Genomic DNA, 19,801 nt, shown 5'->3' with positions numbered 1-19,801 from the left:
TAGGTAAAGGGATGAAATTTTGGGGTCCAGGTTTTTTTTTGTTTTTGGATTATTTCTATTTGTTGTTATTTTTGGATTCGAGTAAGGGAAGAGGAAAAGTTGATTTTCATTACTCAAATCTGTTGTTTCTTGTTGTTTATGAATTTGTTGTTGGATTTAATTAGATGATGAAGACGAAGATTAAGATGAAGAATATGAAGGTGATGAAAACTAGATTTTGTTTAGTTAATTAGGAATTAATATTTTTTTAATGAAGTGACACGTAAGTGAAGATTGCATGTTGATGAGTGTCAAATTGACAATAGGACCAAAATTGCTCAATGTTGTTAGAGGGGATCAAAATCGATCATTTTAAATGAAGGGGACTAAAATTAAATAAATGTGCTAGTTCAAGGGAAAAATGCAATTAAGCCTTTAAATATATAACATGTTGATGATTTTTTTGTTCACACACCATTTTAGTGTAAATGGAGTGGAAAGAAAAAAAAAATATATATATATATATATATATATACATAATAATAGAAAAAGTAAAAAATGTAATGAGATTGAAAAAGAAAAAAGAAAAATAAAAAGTAAAGGGTAGATAATTGAAAAATAATATAAGTGATAATGAATCACAGTTCTATATGATAATGATAATACGTTGTCACAAAAGAAACTCATCTTAGGCAATTTGTTACTGGAGATTAATATCATATGTATATATATTATTTTTATTTTTAGTTAAAAAATCATCATAATTAAATGTATAAAATACTCAGATCTAGAAAATAATTCTGTAAGCACAATAGAGAAATGATTTAACAACTTTGGTGCAGTATACGGTAATAAATATTTATTTATTTTTTAAAAGTAATAAATCTATTTTTCTCATCAAATGGCAATAAATATAAAAATCTCCAATTTGATTCTAACTTTTCTGGGCCTTAGAAAAATATAAAAGTAATGCATGAATAGAGAATAATGATATGGTTAGAGAATAATGATAAAAAAAATATTATTTTTAATAAAAAAGTAATATTTGTAATTAATATTTTTATGAATTTTACAACTCATAGTATTTTTTTAGTGCTATATCTTTTTGGGAGCATAAAACAAGTATTTTTAGTGGATTAATTATAAATTATTAGATTAAAAAATATTAAAAAACTCGACAAAAAGGAAAATAATATGAACTTGGTAATTTTGTTGAGAAATCACTAGTTGTCAATAGGTAATCATCTATCACGAAACATCCATTGTAGTGAGATAATGTCCAAAAATGAAAATCTATCATAAAAAAGTTTGTTATATATAATGTTACACATTGCATTTTCATTTCTACACAATCCTATCATAATCATTATTGTCAAACAAAACTAAGCAATGGCACCTGAAAATACCCAGCTCCCAGCCACTATGCTAATGGCCCGCCTCTTCCATCTGTCAAATACTTTGCCAAACGATGGTGATGATCGGAGAGATGATGGTTTTAATTTTGAAATTGCTCCTAGCTTGCAAGTTGACCATGATAAGCTAACCATCGGAGAAGTGATAGGAGCAGGCAATGACTCTATTGTACACAAAGGATTGTGCGTGAAAACCCCTTTGCTTTTATATTCTTTCTTTCAATTACACATATATATGTTTAGCTTTATCCTTAATTCGTTTATTTAATGGTTTTGAATGATTCACAGATCTTGCGAGTTTAAACTTAAACTCTACCGTTTTTTAGTCCACTATTAGTTATTACATGGAATGATGCATGATCAGACTTTGAACTGTGATCAATAATTCTTTTTGGATTTTTTTTTTGAAAAGCTAGATCTAATTTTTTTTTGAACATAAGCTAGATCTAATTGATTATGACTTGAATATTATCATGGATCTTAATTTTGGTTAATAACAATTTGCCATAGCCATTTTATTTGATAGAGTAGATCCCCTAATGAGAGAACAGAAAAAAAATTATGTTTATTTGCAAAACTAATTACCTTTGATTGTGATTATATATGTATGAGTGTGTGCGCGTATGAGATAAAGTATGATTTTTAATTTTAATTATATGTAATTGTATTTCAGTTCTTCTATTATAATTAATATATTATTTTGATTCTCCAAAAAATATTATGCAATAGTCCTTGAAATTTTAAATAATATAATTAAGGGCTAATTAATTATTAAAACTTGAAATAAAAATAAGCTTATATATATTAGAAATTAAATGTACTGTATAAGCTTTAATAAATACTATTTGATCCAAACATGTATTAATAAATATTTTATTGTTAATAATGGATCAGGTATGAGGACTGCCCTGTTGCCGTAAAGATCATGCTTCCAGAAAAGACAGAGAATGCTTCACCTGAACGTAAGAAAAGATTTCAGAAGGAAGTTTACTTGATGTCTAAGATTCAACATAAAAATATTGTCAAGGTATTTTCCTGTATAGACTGCAATTCACTTACTTGAATTAATACCTCTGTATTTGTTTAATTAGTTACTTCTCAAATGACACATATCATGTACTTTCTTGTTGTGTTTGACATACTTGTAAAATCTATCAATCTTAATACAAGTGAGGATGTCTTATTGCTTCATATGTCACACACACACGTATCTTCTGATATCCAAGTCATATTATATCTATACCCCCAACTTCTCTCTGTGTGTGTTTTTTTTTTTATTTGATTAAGAAATGAAATAGAATAACAAGTCCAAGCAAATAAATTAAACATATTTTTAGGACTAACATTTAATAGAATTAATTTGCAGAAAAATCTTTTTAATTTGTAAACCAATTTTTTATTGCTTCAGGGTAACACAACCATAGAACTTAGTATAATTGTCTTCTGAACATCACTCTCCTGAATATCACTTCAATTTCTTCTTCAAATCGTCCAATTCTGATACCATTGAGGATGCATGGTATATGCTTGTTTTGCAGTTTATTGGTGCCTCTGTTGAACCATCAATGATGATGATAACAGAGCTTGTGGAAGGTGGTTCCCTGCAGAAAAACTTGAGGAGCATGTACCCAACGACTATGGATTTGGAACAATCTTTAGGTTTTGCTCTCGACATTTCTCAAGCCATGGAGTATCTGCATGAAAATGGCATCATTCACCGTGATCTCAAGCCTGGTAGTAATTGATCTTTACTAAATTCCTTGTTCTTTAATTTCCATTGAATTTTTTCTAATAATCTTCAATTTGTTTTGTGTAGGAAATTTGCTGCTTACAGGAGACAAGATGCATCTTAAACTTGCTGATTTTGGGATAGCTAGAGATGATGCATGTGATGAGATGACTTCTGAGGCTGGTACTTACCGATATATGGCTCCTGAGGTATAATATATACTTCTTATATATTTCATATTTGTCTCTGAAATGAAATCTCCATCATATTTATGTTTAAATCTTCCAATTAATAATATCTGGATACATATTATTAGTTATTGAGCAAAGATCCACTTCCAAAAGGAGCAAAGATACGGTATGATCAAAAGGTAGATGTGTACAGCTTCGCCATTGTTCTGTGGTCCTTGATCACAAACCAAATTCCATTTAAGGGGTTGCATAACATGGCTGCAGCATTTGCCACAGTAAATGTATGTATTGTTGCTATTTGAGTTCGTTGGTTAGTTCTAAATTTTACACACAAAATTCCTAATTTCATTTTCAATTTCAATTTGTGGTGGTGTTTGCATGCAGAATGTGAGGCCAAGTGTGGAGGAGTTACCACAATATGTAGTTCCCCTGTTGCAGTCTTGTTGGGCAGAGGATCCAAAACTCCGACCAAAATTCAAGGAGATAACTCAAAAGCTTTGGGAGCTTCGGGATGAGTGTGTGCTGTTAAAAAGAGAGACTAGACTTGCCCGCTTAGCTGAGATTGAAATGGAAGTTGATAAATATAATGAAAGCAACAATGTTGGTGCTGGTGATAAGGAAGAAGACAGTGACAGCTCAAGTTCAGAGGAAGAGGAAGAGCACCAGAGTGTAGGCTCTTGGGTGGAACACATTTCCAAACATGATGGTGATCATGGCACTGTGACTGTGAAACCCGCCACTGAGGGCGGGCTCCAGGCTCAGAGCACCCCCTCCCCTGATTCTGACTCTGATTCTGATTCAGGGGATGGCAAGCCCAAAAAGAAAAGCAGGCTCAAGAGGTTCTTTAACTGTTTCCTCAGTTGCTTTACCATGCCTGCTGCAAGCAAGAAGAAGCATGGTGGTGATGACTGAGCTACTAAAGCCTTATTCAAGGACCTGTTGAATTCGTGAACTCTCTCTTTTTGGTCCTTTTATGCTTTTTATCTTTAATGGTCTTGGTAAGACAATAAGTTTGTTTTCAGTTCTTGGATTTTGTCTAGGGTCTTCCATTGAGAAATTGGTGTACTTGTCCACCATTTTTGCGTCTCATTGGATATGATACTTTACTAGTGGTTTGTTTTCCGTCCTTAAGTAATTTGGATTTTGTCATGGGTCTTCCATTCAGAAAGTGGTGTATTTGTCCACCATTTTTGCATCTCATTGGATTTTGATATTTTATTTTATTAGTGGATGGTTGTGATTCATGATATGATACTTTCTTTTCAGGTTGCATCTTCGATCTTTCTTTTTTAAAATTTGTATTTGTCCCTCCTACATCCTCTCCCCTTCTCTCGTACTCCAGTTTACTTGAGGCCCCAAACCCTATATATACTTGCTATCCCATTTGGAGAGCGATCTACTCATCATCTCTCAATCCTCGAAGAAGGCCTGTATTTTTCAATTAGAAAGCTAAACACTCGCTTTTGGCTTGACTCGTGGATGGGTGAGCGTGAAGGCCCCTTATTGATTATGTTAGGGACCATGTCCCCAATGGTGCCTAAAACTATATTATCTCTTATTATCTGCTCTTGGATGTGGGATGTATTCGTAGGTTATCTCCCTCGTGACCCAAATTGCTAGTATTCATGTTGACGTGAACAATGTTGCTGGTATATATCATTCCCACTCTCTTTTATCATGAGTTCTTCAGACTTCTCTCGATGAACTGATTAGAATATATCAAGCACACCAAAACTCTTACGACAAGCAACACAACATGGAGGATCCTCTTTGTTGTTACTTGTTGGCGTTTATGGCATTGGAGGAACATGCTACTCTTCAAAAATAAGATTATATATATTAGCTGTTTGTTTATCGTTTTAGTTATAAGATTTCTTCGTTGCGGAGTATGAGGCTTTAATAAAGATACGTTATCTGTAATTTCCCGGTCACTATCGTAACTTGAAAGAGTTAACATGGCTTTCACTCCTCTTGGTATGATGAAAATTAATATTGATGGCAATGTATGTTGTTGTTCCAAATCCGAAAGTGATTTCTGCAAATGGTGTTGCCATGGAAGACATTGGAAAATGGGTTTTTGGTTTTCCACCAATATTGGTAGGGGTAGTATACTAGTATTACTTGTGTTGAGCATTGGACGCGTCCCAGGGCCTCTAGACAGTTATCTTATGGGTTTTGAGATGAGTCCTTCTCTCTTGTAACTAAAGGTTGTAGTTGAATTATTGGGTGCATGTTTGGGTACCCATAAATTCATGTGAGTGTAGGCTACAGGAGTGAGGTGTACCAGTAATGCATAAACACTTAATATAACAAGTGCTGACTAAATTTTTTTACACAATTTACATTATAACCCCAACTGAATATTAGCTTACTAAATATGCCCTCACATTTTTTAATAATTATGTATGTAAAATATTCTCCACCCCCAATTCATCATCAACAACAACCCTGAAACCACCTTCAGATCCTCCCTTTTTTTTACCGAATTTTTACTTTTTCGTCATCTCCTTCCCAAACAGCAGCCGCCACTGCCTCCCTAGTGCAGCCGTTGTCGCCACTCAACCACCGCTGTCGCGCTCTCCTTTGCGCCGCCGCCGTGCTTCCCCAGTCCTCGCGATTCCACTTGGGTGTCCCTCCAAGGCTGCGCCGCCGCACTCTCTGGGCACCATCGTCGCTGACTTAACCCACGCCCCCGACCAACCGACCGCCATCCTCAACCGACCAGAGGTCAGGAGCCACCCACACGCTCCCTCCTTTCCCAGCGAAGCAGATCTGCAAACGACGATGAAGAAAGCACAGAAGTAGCTAAGCGACACGACAACGACAGTCGGTGAGTGAAGAGCTTCAGGGAGAAATGGAGATAGGCGACGACAATGCTATGGGCTCAACAGAGGTGGTGATGGCGCAGCGCTTCGCGGAGTGGAGATCCACGTGACGGAGGTGCTGCGAGATCTAGGTGGTGGTGGAGCTGCCAGATCTTAATTTCGAAGAAAAAGGAGAAAGTGATTTCGTAGAAGGAATTACTTCAGATCTAGGTTGGGGCAGTTCGATTTCTGAGTGAAAGGAGAAATGGAAAGGATTTGGGGTTGTGGTGCTTTGGTGTTTAAGAAAGAATGGGGATTTTGTGTTATTTAAGGGATGGTGGGGATGAAGATGATGAAGATGATTGAGGTCATGGGGATGAAGGAGATTGATATTTTTGTGTAAGGTGTTTGATGGTGAGTGGGTTTGAGAGGAGATTGATTTTTTGTTTTCTGGATTTTTTTGAGTTTTATGTTGAAGATGATGAAAGTGTTGGAAGAAGATGAAGAAGGTTCTGGATTCTTAATTTTCTAGGTTTTTTTTTTATATTTTTTTTCCTATTAAACATAGGGGACGAAAAATGCTAATGATGTTTGTTTGGGACCAAAATCACACAAATGAACAATGTGAGGACCAAAGTGCAGTTAGCCTAAATAATTTAAGTGTAAGTTTCCTATTGGTACATGTCACTCCTATATTTGATCCATAATGTTTTTGCTTAACAGAGGAAATGCCGAATTATTGAATTGTCAATACATGCCTTTCCATCCTCAAAACCATTTTACCCGAAGGTCCATATCTATGTTTGACTATTGCCTCGTAACTCATGTCTATAGAGAAACCAACAAGATTACAAACTCTTTAGCATATCGCAATCATTCAGCTCATAGTCTTACTAACTATTCAGTTAATTCCAAAATATAAGTTGTTTTAGAATTTGTACTGTGTTTCAAAATATAAGTTATTTTGCAAACCAATGCATTTTTTCTCTCTTTCTTCCTCACATACCCTCATTTAATATTATATTTTTTAATTACCACCTCCAATTTTCACCTATCACAATTCTCACTATCCAATTAACCAATAATAACATTTCTCTCTCTTAATATAACACAACTTTAAATAGGGATATTTTAATCAAAATATTTATCAATTAATAAGTTCTAAAACAACCTATATTTTAGAACAGATGAAGTAATTTTGTATGCTCATATACGGATACCGACATGCAATTTTTGCTTACATTTAAATATAAACACGCACGTATTTACTGCCGTTCAAATCAGTGGCGATTCTATTGAATGTCGCCTCAAAATCAAATCTTTGCGTATGAACACTCATTCAATAGATAATTAAAGTAAACAATAATGGTTAATTATTTTTAACAATTCTAATAATAATTATGAGCATGGTAATTAATGCCCCAGTTAAGGGTTCAATAATTTATTGAAAAGGGTTATACACATAATCAATCCAGTTGTAAAAACAGTGATAGGGATGAGAGTAATTAGGAGGGCCCAATAGTTAATTAATGTTATCCTCCTCCTATCCTATCCATAATCCAGGGAGGCACACAACACAGTTGTGAGATGAGTCACGTGATCCATCCACTCAATGGGCCATATATCGCCTCAGAAGGCCTAAACCCAAACCAACTAACCCCAACTCTTGTTTCAACAACTTGAATTGAATGTTGAATGAACCAAAACCAACGTTATCTCGTGTTTGTTAGTATTTTCAGTCACGCTCTCTCTGTTTTCTTGTTTCAATTCACATTGTTTGGTCTTTGTTTGTTATTGTTAGTTTGTTACTGTACCGTACAAAACAGAAACCTCAACAACAAAACAAAATTAAATTAAAATCATCCATCATTCATTCCAGTTGGACTTCCACATCACCGTTTTTTCACTCCTCTCTTTCCGCCATCGATACATACAGGTCACACTCTCCCCTGAATTTTTTCTTTCTTTCTTTCTTCCTGTGAATTATGATAGTGATACTGCTTGTGCTTTGCTTAGTTTTCTTCTTCTGTAGCTTCAGAATCTCATTGAATTTTGCTTTTGCTTAATTTTGATTCGGATGAAACTCGCTTTGCTCCGAATTCTGCTTGCCCTCTCTCGAATTCCAATTTTTCAATTACGTATATTGCAGCTATAGTATCAATTCACCACCTCGTCTTTGACCTAATTTCGCTTAGTTTATTGATAAGTTTACACAACATAAATGAGGATTTCACATTACATTAAATTCAACCTAAAAAAATTAATGTCACCACTCACCAACACAATCTTTCCATTACTCTCAATTTGTTGTATGAAGCAATTAGAAGCTGTATAATAACGTCAATTTGTTATATGAAGCAATTAGAAGCTGTATAATAACGTCATCTCAATCTGGAAAGTATAAGTTGTGCGTTTGGATTTCATTGAACTCGACGTGGATCCACGTTGAAGGCAACTGTCAAAATCCCACTTCTCTTATCCACGTTAAACTCAAAATCACAAATTCTAGCTTATTCGTTAGTGTGTTGAGATACGTAAAATAACATCGGCGTTGACTTAAGGCCAAACCAAACATGCACTAATTTTCATCTTTTTAATTTAGTGAAATTAGTTGAACTTTAATTTAAACTTGAATTCTCAGATTTGGTCATATCATAATGATTTGAGATTGTTGCTTGGGTGTTATCTAGAGGAAAGAACCAGTTAGTTAATGGGATAGAGCAATATTCAGATCTCATCAAGAGCAGGGTCAGCTTACCACGCTCCTTGAAATAGAATGATCAAAATAATATTTTAAACTCATTTACTCCATCCTTTTGATTATACTTGAGAGTTGCTAATAGTTAAATTGAGTGTTAGTTATTAGTGACTTTATATTTTTTTTATTCAGAGTATGGTCTCTCACATGTGTATTTGTTCAAGGTGATATAAACAGTTATCAGAACTTGATCTGATTAGAAGTATTTTCAGCTGGTGGCACTGAAAGGGCAGTTATTCTGTGGTTAGCTGCATGGGAATTGGAGAAGAAAGCATGGATAAACCTTCCAAACCATCTTCAACTTCTTCGACTCAGGTTCTTTCTTTACTAGTTCTCTCCATTTGTTTATTCTTCTAGCCCTTTTTCCTACGTCCTTATCATTTATGTTCAATATCAACTGCAGATATCTCCGACGCCTTCATATCCAGACTGGTCCAGCTCCATGCAGGTTGGGGGAAAATATGATTTGGACATTTTAATCAGGCTTTTGTATTTGTGAAGTCTCTTCAAATTATAATTTTTTTTAGAACCTAACATGTCAGCTCTTAATTTAGGCTTATTATGCTCCTGGAGTCACTCCACCTCCTTTTTATGCCTCAACTGTTGCTTCCCCAGCTATCCATCCCTATATATGGGGAGGCCAGGTAAATATTATATTATATTTCATTGGTAATATATGTTTGCATGCTATATGGCAGAGAAAGTTCTCATTTGCAGTTTTCATTTTTATTTTCAGCATCCCCTGATTCCACCATATGGTACTCCTGTTCCTTATCCAGCTATGTATCCTCCTGGGGCTGTCTATGCTCATCCTAGCATGACAACGGTATCCCATCCATTTTCCCTCAACCTCTCTGAAGAAAAATGTGAATTCTGTGTATTATTTCCTTATACAAGATGAATTCACATGTTGCTAGGCAACTTTATTTGCTAGGTCTGTTATAGTTTTTGGCAATTCAGTGATAATCTTTGTTATTTATTCTTTTTGGCTTTTCAATTGTTTTGGTAGACTCTAAGCACTCCACAGAATGTTATGGAAGGCAAGAGACCTGATAGAAAAGATCAGGCTTCTGCGAAAAGTTCAAAGAAAATGTCTGCGAATACTGGTTCCAAAGCAAGAGACAATGGAAAAGCAAGCTCAGGGTCAGGAAATGATGGCATCTCACAAAGGTTTGGCAAGCCGTTGGTCAATTTTAGATCTTCTCGAGAGTTCGTTCTTCTCTGTTTGCATCCTTTATATCAATATTTTGACAAAATTTCATTAACAGTGCTGAAAGTGGTTCGGAGGGATCATCAGATGCTAGTGATGAGCAAACTAACCAACAGGTATATTACTCTTTAGCATCAGTACTTGTGGTCTCACTTGTTTACAGTATATTGCTAAATAATAAAATGATTCCTGAAGTGAAATCTAATCTAATAGGCTCGTTCATATTTTCCACTTAGCTGTCAATGTTGCTTAAATATTTTCAGCAAGTCTCTAATGAATTGGTTTTACTGAAAGCATTTTGACCTCTTTTCCTTTCCTTTCTGTTTCCTGAAATCTCATTCTAATGAATTGCCTGTCTTCGTAGGAATCGGCTACAAACAAGAAAGGTAGCTTCAACCAAATGCTTGTTGAAGGTATGACTCATTCTTCTTTCTGATTATCTTTCTTCTACATGGTTTCTCAAACACTTTTGTAATTGTTTGCACCTTTTCAGGAGCCAGCGCACAGAACAATTCTGTCTCTGTTGGGGTCATTTCTCAATCAGCTGTACCAGGAAAGCCTGTTGCATCAATGTCTGCAACTAATCTTAATACTGGAGTGGAGTTTTGGAATGCATCGGTAGATGCTACTCCTCCAACCATAATGGGACCTGATGCCACACTTGGTGAACCATGGAGACAAGTATGATTCTTGCTTTAGTTTTCTAAAAAATTGTCTTGGCACATGTTACTTTTTATTTTGCATAGTTAACATCTAATTAATTTTATGCTTATTCTAATTGACCTGAAGTGTTTTTGTTGATACCCTGAACTTCCCATAGATAGAAGTCCATTATGAAGTTGCGACTTTGCATTCTTTTAGTTCCTTTACCTGACAGAGCTTTACTTTCCCTTTCTCTTCCCTTATTCTTTTCTGGAGGACGAGCGTGAGGTGAAAAGACAGAAGAGGAAACTGTCTAATAGAGAGTCAGCTAGGAGGTCAAGACTACGCAAGCAGGTGCTTTGAAATTTCTACTTCATGGTTCATGCTCCCTTTTTTAATTGTGAAGCTAAGGGCGGTGTCCAGGTGGCATGTCACCAGAGAGAGATCTCAGCCATCCAAAATATTTTTTTCTAATATATTTTGGAATTTGGATGGTTGAGATCTCTCAAGTGGTCATGTCACAGGAGAAAATCCAAACCGGGAATGCCCCTTCTTGTTTGATATTTGAAGGCTGGAAAGCTATCATGCATTTTACAACTTTGTTTGACATCCAATGCTACCATTTTACAAGTTTTGCTTTTCGTGTTCCAATCAGGCTGAGTGTGAAGAATTACAAAAGAGGGTAGAGTCGCTGGGGAATGAGAATCAAACTTTGAGAGAAGAGCTTCAGAGAGTATCTGAAGAGTGCATGAAGCTTACATCTGAAAATAACTCTATCAAGGTAAACTGCCCGTTTTTCCTCCACAGGTATTATTAGCGCTGTATTTTGCAATGCATCATCTGATCTTCATAAATAAAAAATGCATCATCTGACTCTAGTTACTGGGTACAGGAAGAGTTGAATCTGTTGTGTGGACCTGAAGCAGTTGCTAACCTTGAATAAATCACCTTTCTATCACTATGCTAACGGCAACTGCTGAAATTGATGAAACTGATCAAGGATCGAGTTGACAGCTGCGATTTTATCAATTGCCTAATAGAGAATAGGATTTTTTTAATTACTAATTGATAGCATTAACCCATCAATTGTAATTCCGCCCATGTTTAAATTGACAATTTTAGGCTAATGTTTTAACATCACACTTCTGCTCAGAATTTATTTGCAATTGATGTTAAGATGCTGCAACTTTCAAACTCCCTGTAAGCTGGAACCGCGATTTTATTTTACTGTATTAACATGTGAGCTCATTGAAGGCACAAGAGTTCCTAACTAGCATCTTTTAGCATGTATAGATCATCTTTTCTTTCCTTAGAATCAATTCTTACCTCGAAAAGCTATTCACAAAATTTTCTTCCTATAATTGATTTCCAATACTCGGCGATCGGAAACAATGAACTAAAATTTAGAGAGGACATCCACAAAAAAACCAATAAATCTCATTGGTATTTTGACACGAGAAACCTTTTTATTAATAGAAATTTGTTTAAAAATAAATATTTTTCTAAATGTTAAGTAGAAATAAACATGAACTGAGTAGTTGAATCTTACGAGGTTTTTTTTCCTCATACCTAAGAAATGAGCAAGGGTAAGTATTTAATGAGATCAATGATAAAGAATCGGTTCTAACGTTTTTTCAGTTCAACCAAAATTATTTTTAAGAAATGAAATTTAAGTAATACCTATTGACGTATGAACTGTGATTGTTTAAATTTAAGCTATTGAATTTATCATAAATATATAATATTATCCAGAGCCAAAAATGTGAATATTAAATTAAATTTTATCTAGATTTTTCAAAATTTTAAATTAAAGCATTAGTATATTGAAATATGCGTTCAACTTATTTTAATTGAAATTAAACCAGCGAAATAGAAGATAATTTTAACGACAGTATAAGTTCATCATTTAAAGCATAGTTAAAAGACGAAAAGAAAAAAACTTCAAAAATAAATAGTGATGGCAATCTAGCTCATCATTTAGAGCATATAGAGTTGTAGACTACAGGGAAAAACTAACTTCAGGCAACCAGGTTGCTCATTACTGAATCTACAAAAGGTTTTTATTAGTGAATCTATAAAAATATACTCACTAGTGAATCTACAAAAGGTCTTTATTAGTGAATCTATAAAAATATACTCACTAGTGAATCTATAAAAATCAACAAAAGATACGTGGAGACTGTGTGTGTCGAATGTGTTCTAGGAACTACATGTTGATCAACTAAATATTGACAGCTTCCTGATCTTTCCATAAGCAGTAAATCTCAGAAAATTCATCTACCACATCCTATCAAGAAAAGCTTAAGGTTTTTTTTTCAATGTAAAAAACGATTTCAAACACATGAAAAAGACAAATAGACGCCTAGCTTCTCTAATTCCAAGACCAACGGTAACTCTTGGGGACAGCACTCATCTGGCTCTCAGAAACCGCTCTGATAGAACACTATCATTGTTTTGGCCAGACTCGTCATCAGAAGGCACTGCAGATTCTTCAGCTGAACCATGATGCAGCGATCTATCTGATTCACGAGAGCTTCTCAACCTTTGACCCGCTGACCCATCTAATGAAATTCAATTTGTAGTTTAGTAACTGTCATCATGAGCAGTAGCTATAGAAAAGCACAGAAGCATAATGTTTTACCTGATCCAGTTATTTTGGCTATCATGTTTTTGACAAATTGGATCTCTGTTTGATGTGAAGTGACTAGCTTGATCTGCAAGCGTAACAAGTCAAATTCCATTGTTAAATATAGTTGTGAAGGCTAAATTTCAAAGAGGAGTCTGAGAAAGTTTGCTTCTGCCAGCAGATTAACACCAATCAATTTGATACTCCAAATGTAAACAAGCTACAAGAATACTCCTGGATTTTTTCATCTTTGATGGAATAATAAGAATATTCTTGATAAAGTTAAAAAGCAATTTATGAGACAAACCACTTCAGAATATGCAAGGCCTAAAATGTGATCAACTCTCGCCTGATGCCTCGACAAGAAGGGGCGCAAGTGCTTCACATATAACTGTTTAGCTCCCTGCTTGAACGCAAGTAGTTTATCAGCAAAAATAAAAACAGAATAGAATTAAGGCATTAAAGAGACAAATGGTCTACAAAAGAATATAAACTCATTTCTGTGAAAATGTTATTGAATACTATCAAAGCTTCATTTAACTGCACCACTTATCAGTTATTAATCATAAAGGATATTTGACAAAGTTTTTACTCTGATTAAACTTTGAACTTCTTGCGTGTAGCAAAACTCAGACATCTGATTAAATTTACAGGTACTTGTGCATAGTATCATAAAACTCTGCACAAATCCAAGAGCAATCTAATGGTTTTAGCTGTCCCCTTTTGTGTTCCCAGAAATTGTTGATATGGGCTATGTCATTATTCAGATGATGATTCTAGCCTACTTCCTAGAACGGAAGGGCACATGTCAAGCACAAAAAAATGATAAAAACTCAACTTCAGCAAAGATCTCAGTCCGCTCATAAAAGTCCAGGTGAATTGCAGATTGTTTTGAAAAATGAAAAATGAAAAATACAATAATCAAGGTAAAGGGTGATAGAGAATAGGAAAGGGTGATAGAGGAAATGGCATGAGGACATAAGATATAATACAAAAAGATATAACAAAATTATACATCAGAGAAAATATCAATAGACTCAAGAAATTATGAGTCTTTATCGAACTCACATTGGTCGGTGGAAGTTGAAGCCAAACAAGAAATGCGAACTTCACATGATAGTACATAGGAACCCTGCAAAAAATTAAAATAAAATTATAAGTGATTTAGTTCATTACGGTTCACACAAAACTAACAATCCAGAGCGAATTTTGTTAAAAGTCAAGAATGAGAGAGAACATTGTTATATGAAGGTAGTGTATCCTATATTAAGGGAGGAGTAGACCTTTGCAAATTAAAGGGGAACGAGAACGACCCAATACAACCAACTTATTGAATTAGGATAAATCAAACTATACCAAGAAATAAGCTTGTCCGTGAATACTTCAACGAGACTGAATGAACCATAGGCTGTAAAAATCAAAACCAAAGAAAAAAAAATATCAGTCAATATAATAGAATATGGGTTATGTTCAGACAAGGTAATACAAAGGGACTGAGTTAAATTATCATAATCGGGGATGTATTAGACTTACGGAACTTCATATCAGATATAGAATAGGATGTGGTGTGTTAGCTGTAGAAAACTTTTATACATTAATACTTAAGACTAGAAATTGCAACCCATTTTTCTGATCTGATTTTCGGCATCTGATAAATCAATGTGTGTGTTGTTGGGCTTATATATGCTTCCTTCACTCTTCTCATCAGTCATAGCAACTTAAAGATGCTCAGGAACAAACGTTTATCAACATCGAGTCCAATGACAAGAAGTCTGGACTCTGGAGTACAGCAGGATGCATACAGATAGAGGGAAGATAAAATTCTATTCACCCGTCTAGGTGAAGGTCGAAAATGCAACATAACCAGAACCAATAAATTAGAAACTCCCTCTAAAATAAAAGCATCAGCGTGATCTTTAAACCATAATTTGGTGAAATTTACATATATCTGGTCATACCACTAAGCAATTTTTTATGAAATGGCTCCTGAATTGCTATATTGTCACTAGAACAAGAACCTCAATTAAACATTACTGTCATTCACAATCTAGTAACAACAGAGAGGCTAGGCTCTCCTTAAAAAATAGATAGAAGCGGTGTTGAATAGTCAGTCACATTAGCAATCGAACCGCCCATCTATCTCACAGTCTCGAAAATTAGGGGATGGTGCATAAAGATCAATAGAGAAAAGGGTAGTGAAATCCATACCTGCCCAGTAGAGAAGACACCTATTCTGAGCATCTTGATCTTTGCTCTCTATTGCCTTGAATGTAGAGTACACAGGCAAAGCAATTCCAACAGAACAGCTGCAAAAAAACACAGAAAGTCAAACATTAAATTAACAAGTTTATAAACCACCTTTAAAATGATAAGAGGTAATAACGAATCGAAAATAGTGACCATGCCGTCCGAATGACAACGTTGGAACCAAGAGGACAAAGGAGCAATCGGAGTCCAACCTGCACCAAATAGTAACAACGCGATTTCAATGAAAATAAAATACATAGCAAGATGAGGAATGAAAACCCTAGCTGAAGAAAGAAAATTAGAATATGAGAGCGCGAAGAAGAAGAAGATGCAAAGTACGTACCTCGCTGGTAAGGTTTGATCCAAGGAGAGCAGCCATTCCCAACTCTGAATCACCTTCCCTTCCCTTCCAACATTAACTTCGAAAGTAAGTTTCGCTGCACTTCCACTTTATGCTCATTATCATTTTTTTTTTGAAACTTATGTTATTATCATTAATTTTTTGGTGAAAATTATTTTTTTGTGTGCAAATATTATTTTTTTCCTCCACTATTATACTCAACTCCAGCCCAATAGAAGAACAAGCTCCAACCCAAAAGATACAACCAAGTTTGATTATAATAAATTGATTGACAAAAAAAAAGATTATAGTAAATTGTAAAATATTTTTTCACCAAAAGTATCATGGCAAAAGCATGAGACTTATCCCCTTGAAACTCTGGGTCAAATTAAGTGAGTAGGATTCTCCCAACAAATCATTTTCCTATAAATTTTCCGTTTTTTTTATCACACTTTTATGCAGGAAAATTTAATTTTTATTTATGATCAAAACTTAACTATTTAAATTTTGTAAATAACAAAGCACGTAACATTTTAGTATGTATTTGTTTCTTTATTAGTTGTGAGTTGTTAAAAGTGATTGTTTGAACTCCTGAAATTGAAAGTTCGATTCTTAAAAAAACGCACTCTTAGGTGCACCTTTAGTCTTTACCACATTTAGGTCAAATAGGATTGAGAGATACCTATGGTTACGAATAAAAAAAAAATTCAATAAGTCACCTACATTTTCTCCCTTGAAATGTGTAATTTCACTCTTTAATGCAAAGCAACCAAATGTGTATAAAATCACGATACATGCTTGAGGTAAAAGTGATTCTTAAAAAATATACCCTTCAACAATTTTTTTTGTGAAGTTTCTTATTTATATGTATTTTAAAGCACTATTTATAGCTAAGGTTCAAGTAAAGAATTGAAGTGAATTGGGAAAGTGGCGGTTTAAGAAATTAAACCAAACCGGTTGTGGCATGTGTGAATCAAACCAAATTGATTCTTTGATTCGGTGAACAAGAACTTATTTTCCAAACCAGTTTCAATATCCACAAACTGGTTCAAGAACCTGTTACGCATAAAAATTGATTTAAGAACTGGTTTTACTTGACTACTCGTTCACAGTACTACACTCATCCCAAACACATTCTATTTCAACATTTTGCTGCTCATGTCACATGTATATTAAGACAGCTAGTTTGCACAATACTAGCTGAAACCTTCCATTTGCCGCATTAATATGAATTAACAGTACAGGGTATTAACAAAGACTTTATAGTTTTATGCAGATTATATAGCATGTAGAAAAAAAATTCCCAAGGGAAACTTTTATGCGCTTTAATATAGCATTTAGGATTGCAAGTGATTTGGCCTTCATGCACAGGAAGTTGGATGGAAAGGAGGTCATTCCTCATGGAAATCTTAAGCTATCAAACATCCAAGTCAATGACAAAAATGAACAACTGATAAGTGAGCATGGCATATCATTTTCAATATTTTCCTCTGTAGTGTGCACTGAATCACCATAAAATGGCCTAAAAGTAAAAGAAATCTACCATCATATGAATCACACTTTGAATTTTGACTCTATATTAGACGGACTTAAACATATTTGACCAAAAAATATGAATTGGAAGAAAATATAAAAGAATGAAAATTTATTCCAAACTTAAAATCCTTGTCACATGAACCTTTGATTTTTAAGTTGTGTAGCAAAATACTCAATAAAAAGGCATAGAAGAGTGTAAACTAAATGAAGAGAGACAATCATCAACATTCACTTTTGTGATGATAAAATAATCATCACAAAATAAGTATCAATGGAGGACTAGTATTCCAACAAAGTTCACTATGATAACAAGTATTTCCAACAAAGACTCTAGTTCAAGATATTAGATAGTACTAAGATTAGATTAGATTACATTCTCCCCTTCCCTTTTTACCATTTGCAAGATGCCTAAATTAGATTTTGCATCACACTAATGATAATTTTAAAATATTGCATTGTACTTGCAAGTTGAAAGCTGATATACCTATTAACCTTAGTTTACAGTATACTCTAATCCCGATTAAATCTTTAGATGGGCCTATTCTTAACAACGCCAAGCTGACGTGGCAACCATGGCCCGCTCATGCCAGAAAAGCACCAGCTCAGCCTGGCGTTTAGCCACGTGGAATCCCCTTATTTGTGACTTGGCCAACAAACACTCCGCTTGAAAATCCGCGAACTGGCTTAACTGAACCGGCCTCATCCCAGCACCGTAAAACGCCTCCCTCCACGGCGGCATCCGCCTTCCCGCGCTATCCACCGCCGCCATCATCTTCGGTCGCAGAAGCAGCATCTCAATCCTCTTCACCCATTCACCGCCTCCTCCACTAACCACCGACGCATCCAACGACTCCAGCATCATCGAGTAAAACTCCAGACTGCTCACCACGCCGCGCCGGAAACTCGCCTCAGCCGCCGCCTCCGCCCACCCCTCCTCGTCCACAAAAACCACCACGCACGGCGAGACGCTCCGCACGTCCGCCATAAAAGCAGCTGCAGACCCGAGCCGACGAAATATCGCCGGAGACAGAAGCACGGCGGTCCTCTCCCCGTCGACGAACTTCACCGCCTTGAAGGACACCGTCTCGAACGTCCGCAGCGATACGAACTCAACCTGGACACGGATCCTGAGCTCTTGAGCGAACTGAACAAGATTCTCACGAACCAGAGTGCTCTCGACGGCGTACTCTTCAGGAACGACGGCGGTTATTCGTAGAACCGGTGAACCAATTTTACCGGTCTCAACCTTCTCTGCAATCTCCTTCATGAGAGAAGCGTATTGAATCCCGAGTCCAATTTCGAAGTCGATGATGTGAAGGAAGCAGGAGGAGGAGTGAATCAGCGATTCGAGGAGGGCTTGATTGGTGGTGAAGATGGAGAACATCGGGATCGGTGAGATTCCGGAGAACGCCTTGAAGGTTCTCATTCCGTGCACGATTTCCACCATGGAAGAAACCCGTGGCGGATTCGAACCGGAGAGGAGAGACTGGAGCGCGTCTTTGAAGTGAAACGCCGCTCGCTGGAGTGGCTTTCCGGTGGGAGATCGTAGGCGGTGATTGAGCCGCTCTAATATCATCTGCGCCGGTTGGAGTTGGTTGGTGTCGAAGCAATCAGCGGCGCGGATGAGATCTTCGATGATGGAATCTAAGACGTTGGTGTTGTTGTTGTTGCTGTGGTGGTTGTCGAGGGTGGGGTAGTTGAAGTTGTAACCGTACATGTCGCCGGTGACGGTGAGTTCTGCGGCTTGATCGAAGGGTGTGAAGTCGGTGACAGGGGGGAAAATGTGTGCGGTGGTGGCGGTGGTGGTGTCGTCGTGGAAGCCGAGGTCGTTCATGATGGAGTCCCAGTCGAGATTATGTAGAGCATGGTCGTCGAGCTCCGGACAGTCTTGGGTGGGCTTTTGAGGGACGCTGCCTGGGCTTGGGCTCCGGCAGAGGTCGAGGACTGAAGTGGGCTCGTAATTGTAGGGGCCTGTGATTGTGGTGGTGGTGGGTTTTGGGATGGCGTGTGGGGGTGATGAAACGGGAACTCTCATTGCCAAGTGCGAAAGCTGAAGGTGCTTTGTGGTTGGTTTCTTTCTGAATGATAATACAACTTACAAGAGGTGTTGTTGTGAGAGTGGGATATGGAGGAAGGAGAAGGAGGCTTTATTAATGAAGCTTTTGGTTGCTATGATTGTTACCTTTTGTTTATCTTTGCGTGAGTGCTCATAAAGGGTATGCCATGGTGGTGTGGGGCTGTCTTATAATCTTTTATGTTCTTCTTTTATGTAGGATGAGTCATGAGTGAAATAACTCTCATGCTAATTTCATATTGGAATTGGAATA

General features: G+C 36.2%; 4 protein-coding genes across 7 annotated transcripts; 2 read left to right on the top strand and 2 right to left on the bottom strand.

Annotated features, from left to right (window-relative positions):
- Window positions 1-1,368: 1,368 nt before the first annotated feature.
- LOC130737233 (serine/threonine/tyrosine-protein kinase HT1-like) lies at window positions 1,369-4,530 on the top strand. The gene is made up of 6 exons (XM_057588989.1): window positions 1,369-1,574; window positions 2,286-2,418; window positions 2,930-3,125; window positions 3,208-3,329; window positions 3,437-3,592; window positions 3,696-4,530. The coding sequence occupies exons 1-6, from the start codon at window positions 1,369-1,371 to the stop codon at window positions 4,221-4,223; spliced, it is 1,341 nt and encodes a 446-aa protein (XP_057444972.1). The 3' UTR covers window positions 4,224-4,530.
- Window positions 4,531-7,781: 3,251 nt separating this feature from the next.
- Window positions 7,782-11,985, top strand: LOC130740747 (G-box-binding factor 1). Of its 4 annotated transcripts, none has more exons than XM_057593431.1 (12): window positions 7,782-8,051; window positions 9,051-9,188; window positions 9,277-9,321; window positions 9,428-9,517; window positions 9,610-9,699; window positions 9,883-10,043; window positions 10,142-10,199; window positions 10,448-10,496; window positions 10,577-10,764; window positions 11,002-11,079; window positions 11,381-11,532; window positions 11,618-11,985. In XM_057593431.1, the coding sequence occupies exons 2-12, from the start codon at window positions 9,126-9,128 to the stop codon at window positions 11,625-11,627; spliced, it is 984 nt and encodes a 327-aa protein (XP_057449414.1). In that variant the 5' UTR covers window positions 7,782-8,051; window positions 9,051-9,125; the 3' UTR covers window positions 11,628-11,985. The 4 variants fall into 4 exon arrangements, with proteins under 4 accessions (XP_057449414.1, XP_057449412.1, XP_057449411.1 ...); XM_057593429.1 differs by having other exon boundaries at window positions 7,789-8,051; window positions 9,086-9,188; window positions 11,381-11,506; XM_057593428.1 differs by having other exon boundaries at window positions 7,790-8,051; window positions 11,381-11,506.
- A 671-nt stretch (window positions 11,986-12,656) lies between these two features.
- LOC130740748 (HVA22-like protein k) lies at window positions 12,657-16,070 on the bottom strand. The gene is made up of 8 exons (XM_057593432.1): window positions 15,942-16,070; window positions 15,752-15,810; window positions 15,560-15,657; window positions 14,708-14,759; window positions 14,420-14,483; window positions 13,659-13,754; window positions 13,367-13,439; window positions 12,657-13,286 (listed from the first exon to the last, which is right to left on the bottom strand). The coding sequence occupies exons 1-8, from the start codon at window positions 15,975-15,977 to the stop codon at window positions 13,135-13,137; spliced, it is 630 nt and encodes a 209-aa protein (XP_057449415.1). The 5' UTR covers window positions 15,978-16,070; the 3' UTR covers window positions 12,657-13,134.
- A 1,600-nt stretch (window positions 16,071-17,670) lies between these two features.
- On the bottom strand, window positions 17,671-19,736 carry LOC130740746 (scarecrow-like protein 15). The gene has a single exon (XM_057593427.1). The coding sequence runs from the start codon at window positions 19,507-19,509 to the stop codon at window positions 18,019-18,021; it is 1,491 nt and encodes a 496-aa protein (XP_057449410.1). The 5' UTR covers window positions 19,510-19,736; the 3' UTR covers window positions 17,671-18,018.
- Between the last annotated feature and the right edge of the window lie 65 nt (window positions 19,737-19,801).

The sequence above is a fragment of the Lotus japonicus genome, chromosome 2 (genome assembly GCF_012489685.1).
Source record: "Lotus japonicus ecotype B-129 chromosome 2, LjGifu_v1.2".
NCBI lineage: Eukaryota > Viridiplantae > Streptophyta > Magnoliopsida > Fabales > Fabaceae > Lotus > Lotus japonicus.
Note: the sequence above shows the minus strand (reverse complement) of the source record. Positions and strands in the feature narration are given on the sequence as shown.

Excerpts from the sequence above, each read along its gene's own strand:
- LOC130737233 (XM_057588989.1), top strand. The coding sequence starts at position 1,369 with ATGGCACCTGAAAATACCCAGCTCCCAGCCACTATGCTAATGGCCCGC. Across the intron at positions 1,575-2,285 it reads TCTATTGTACACAAAGGATT|GTATGAGGACTGCCCTGTTG; the intron begins GTGCGTGAAAAC and ends ATAATGGATCAG. Across the intron at positions 3,126-3,207 it reads TCACCGTGATCTCAAGCCTG|GAAATTTGCTGCTTACAGGA; the intron begins GTAGTAATTGAT and ends TGTTTTGTGTAG.
- LOC130740747 (XM_057593429.1), top strand. The coding sequence starts at position 9,126 with ATGGGAATTGGAGAAGAAAGCATGGATAAACCTTCCAAACCATCTTCA. Across the intron at positions 9,189-9,276 it reads CTTCAACTTCTTCGACTCAG|ATATCTCCGACGCCTTCATA; the intron begins GTTCTTTCTTTA and ends TATCAACTGCAG. Across the intron at positions 10,200-10,447 it reads ATGAGCAAACTAACCAACAG|GAATCGGCTACAAACAAGAA; the intron begins GTATATTACTCT and ends CTGTCTTCGTAG.
- LOC130740748 (XM_057593432.1), bottom strand. The coding sequence starts at position 15,977 with ATGGCTGCTCTCCTTGGATCAAACCTTACCAGCGAG. Across the intron at positions 15,658-15,751 it reads GTTGTCATTCGGACGGCATG|CTGTTCTGTTGGAATTGCTT; the intron begins GTCACTATTTTC and ends GTTTTTTTGCAG. Across the intron at positions 14,484-14,707 it reads ACGGACAAGCTTATTTCTTG|GGTTCCTATGTACTATCATG; the intron begins GTATAGTTTGAT and ends AATTTTTTGCAG.
- LOC130740746 (XM_057593427.1), bottom strand. The coding sequence starts at position 19,509 with ATGAGAGTTCCCGTTTCATCACCCCCACACGCCATCCCAAAACCCACC.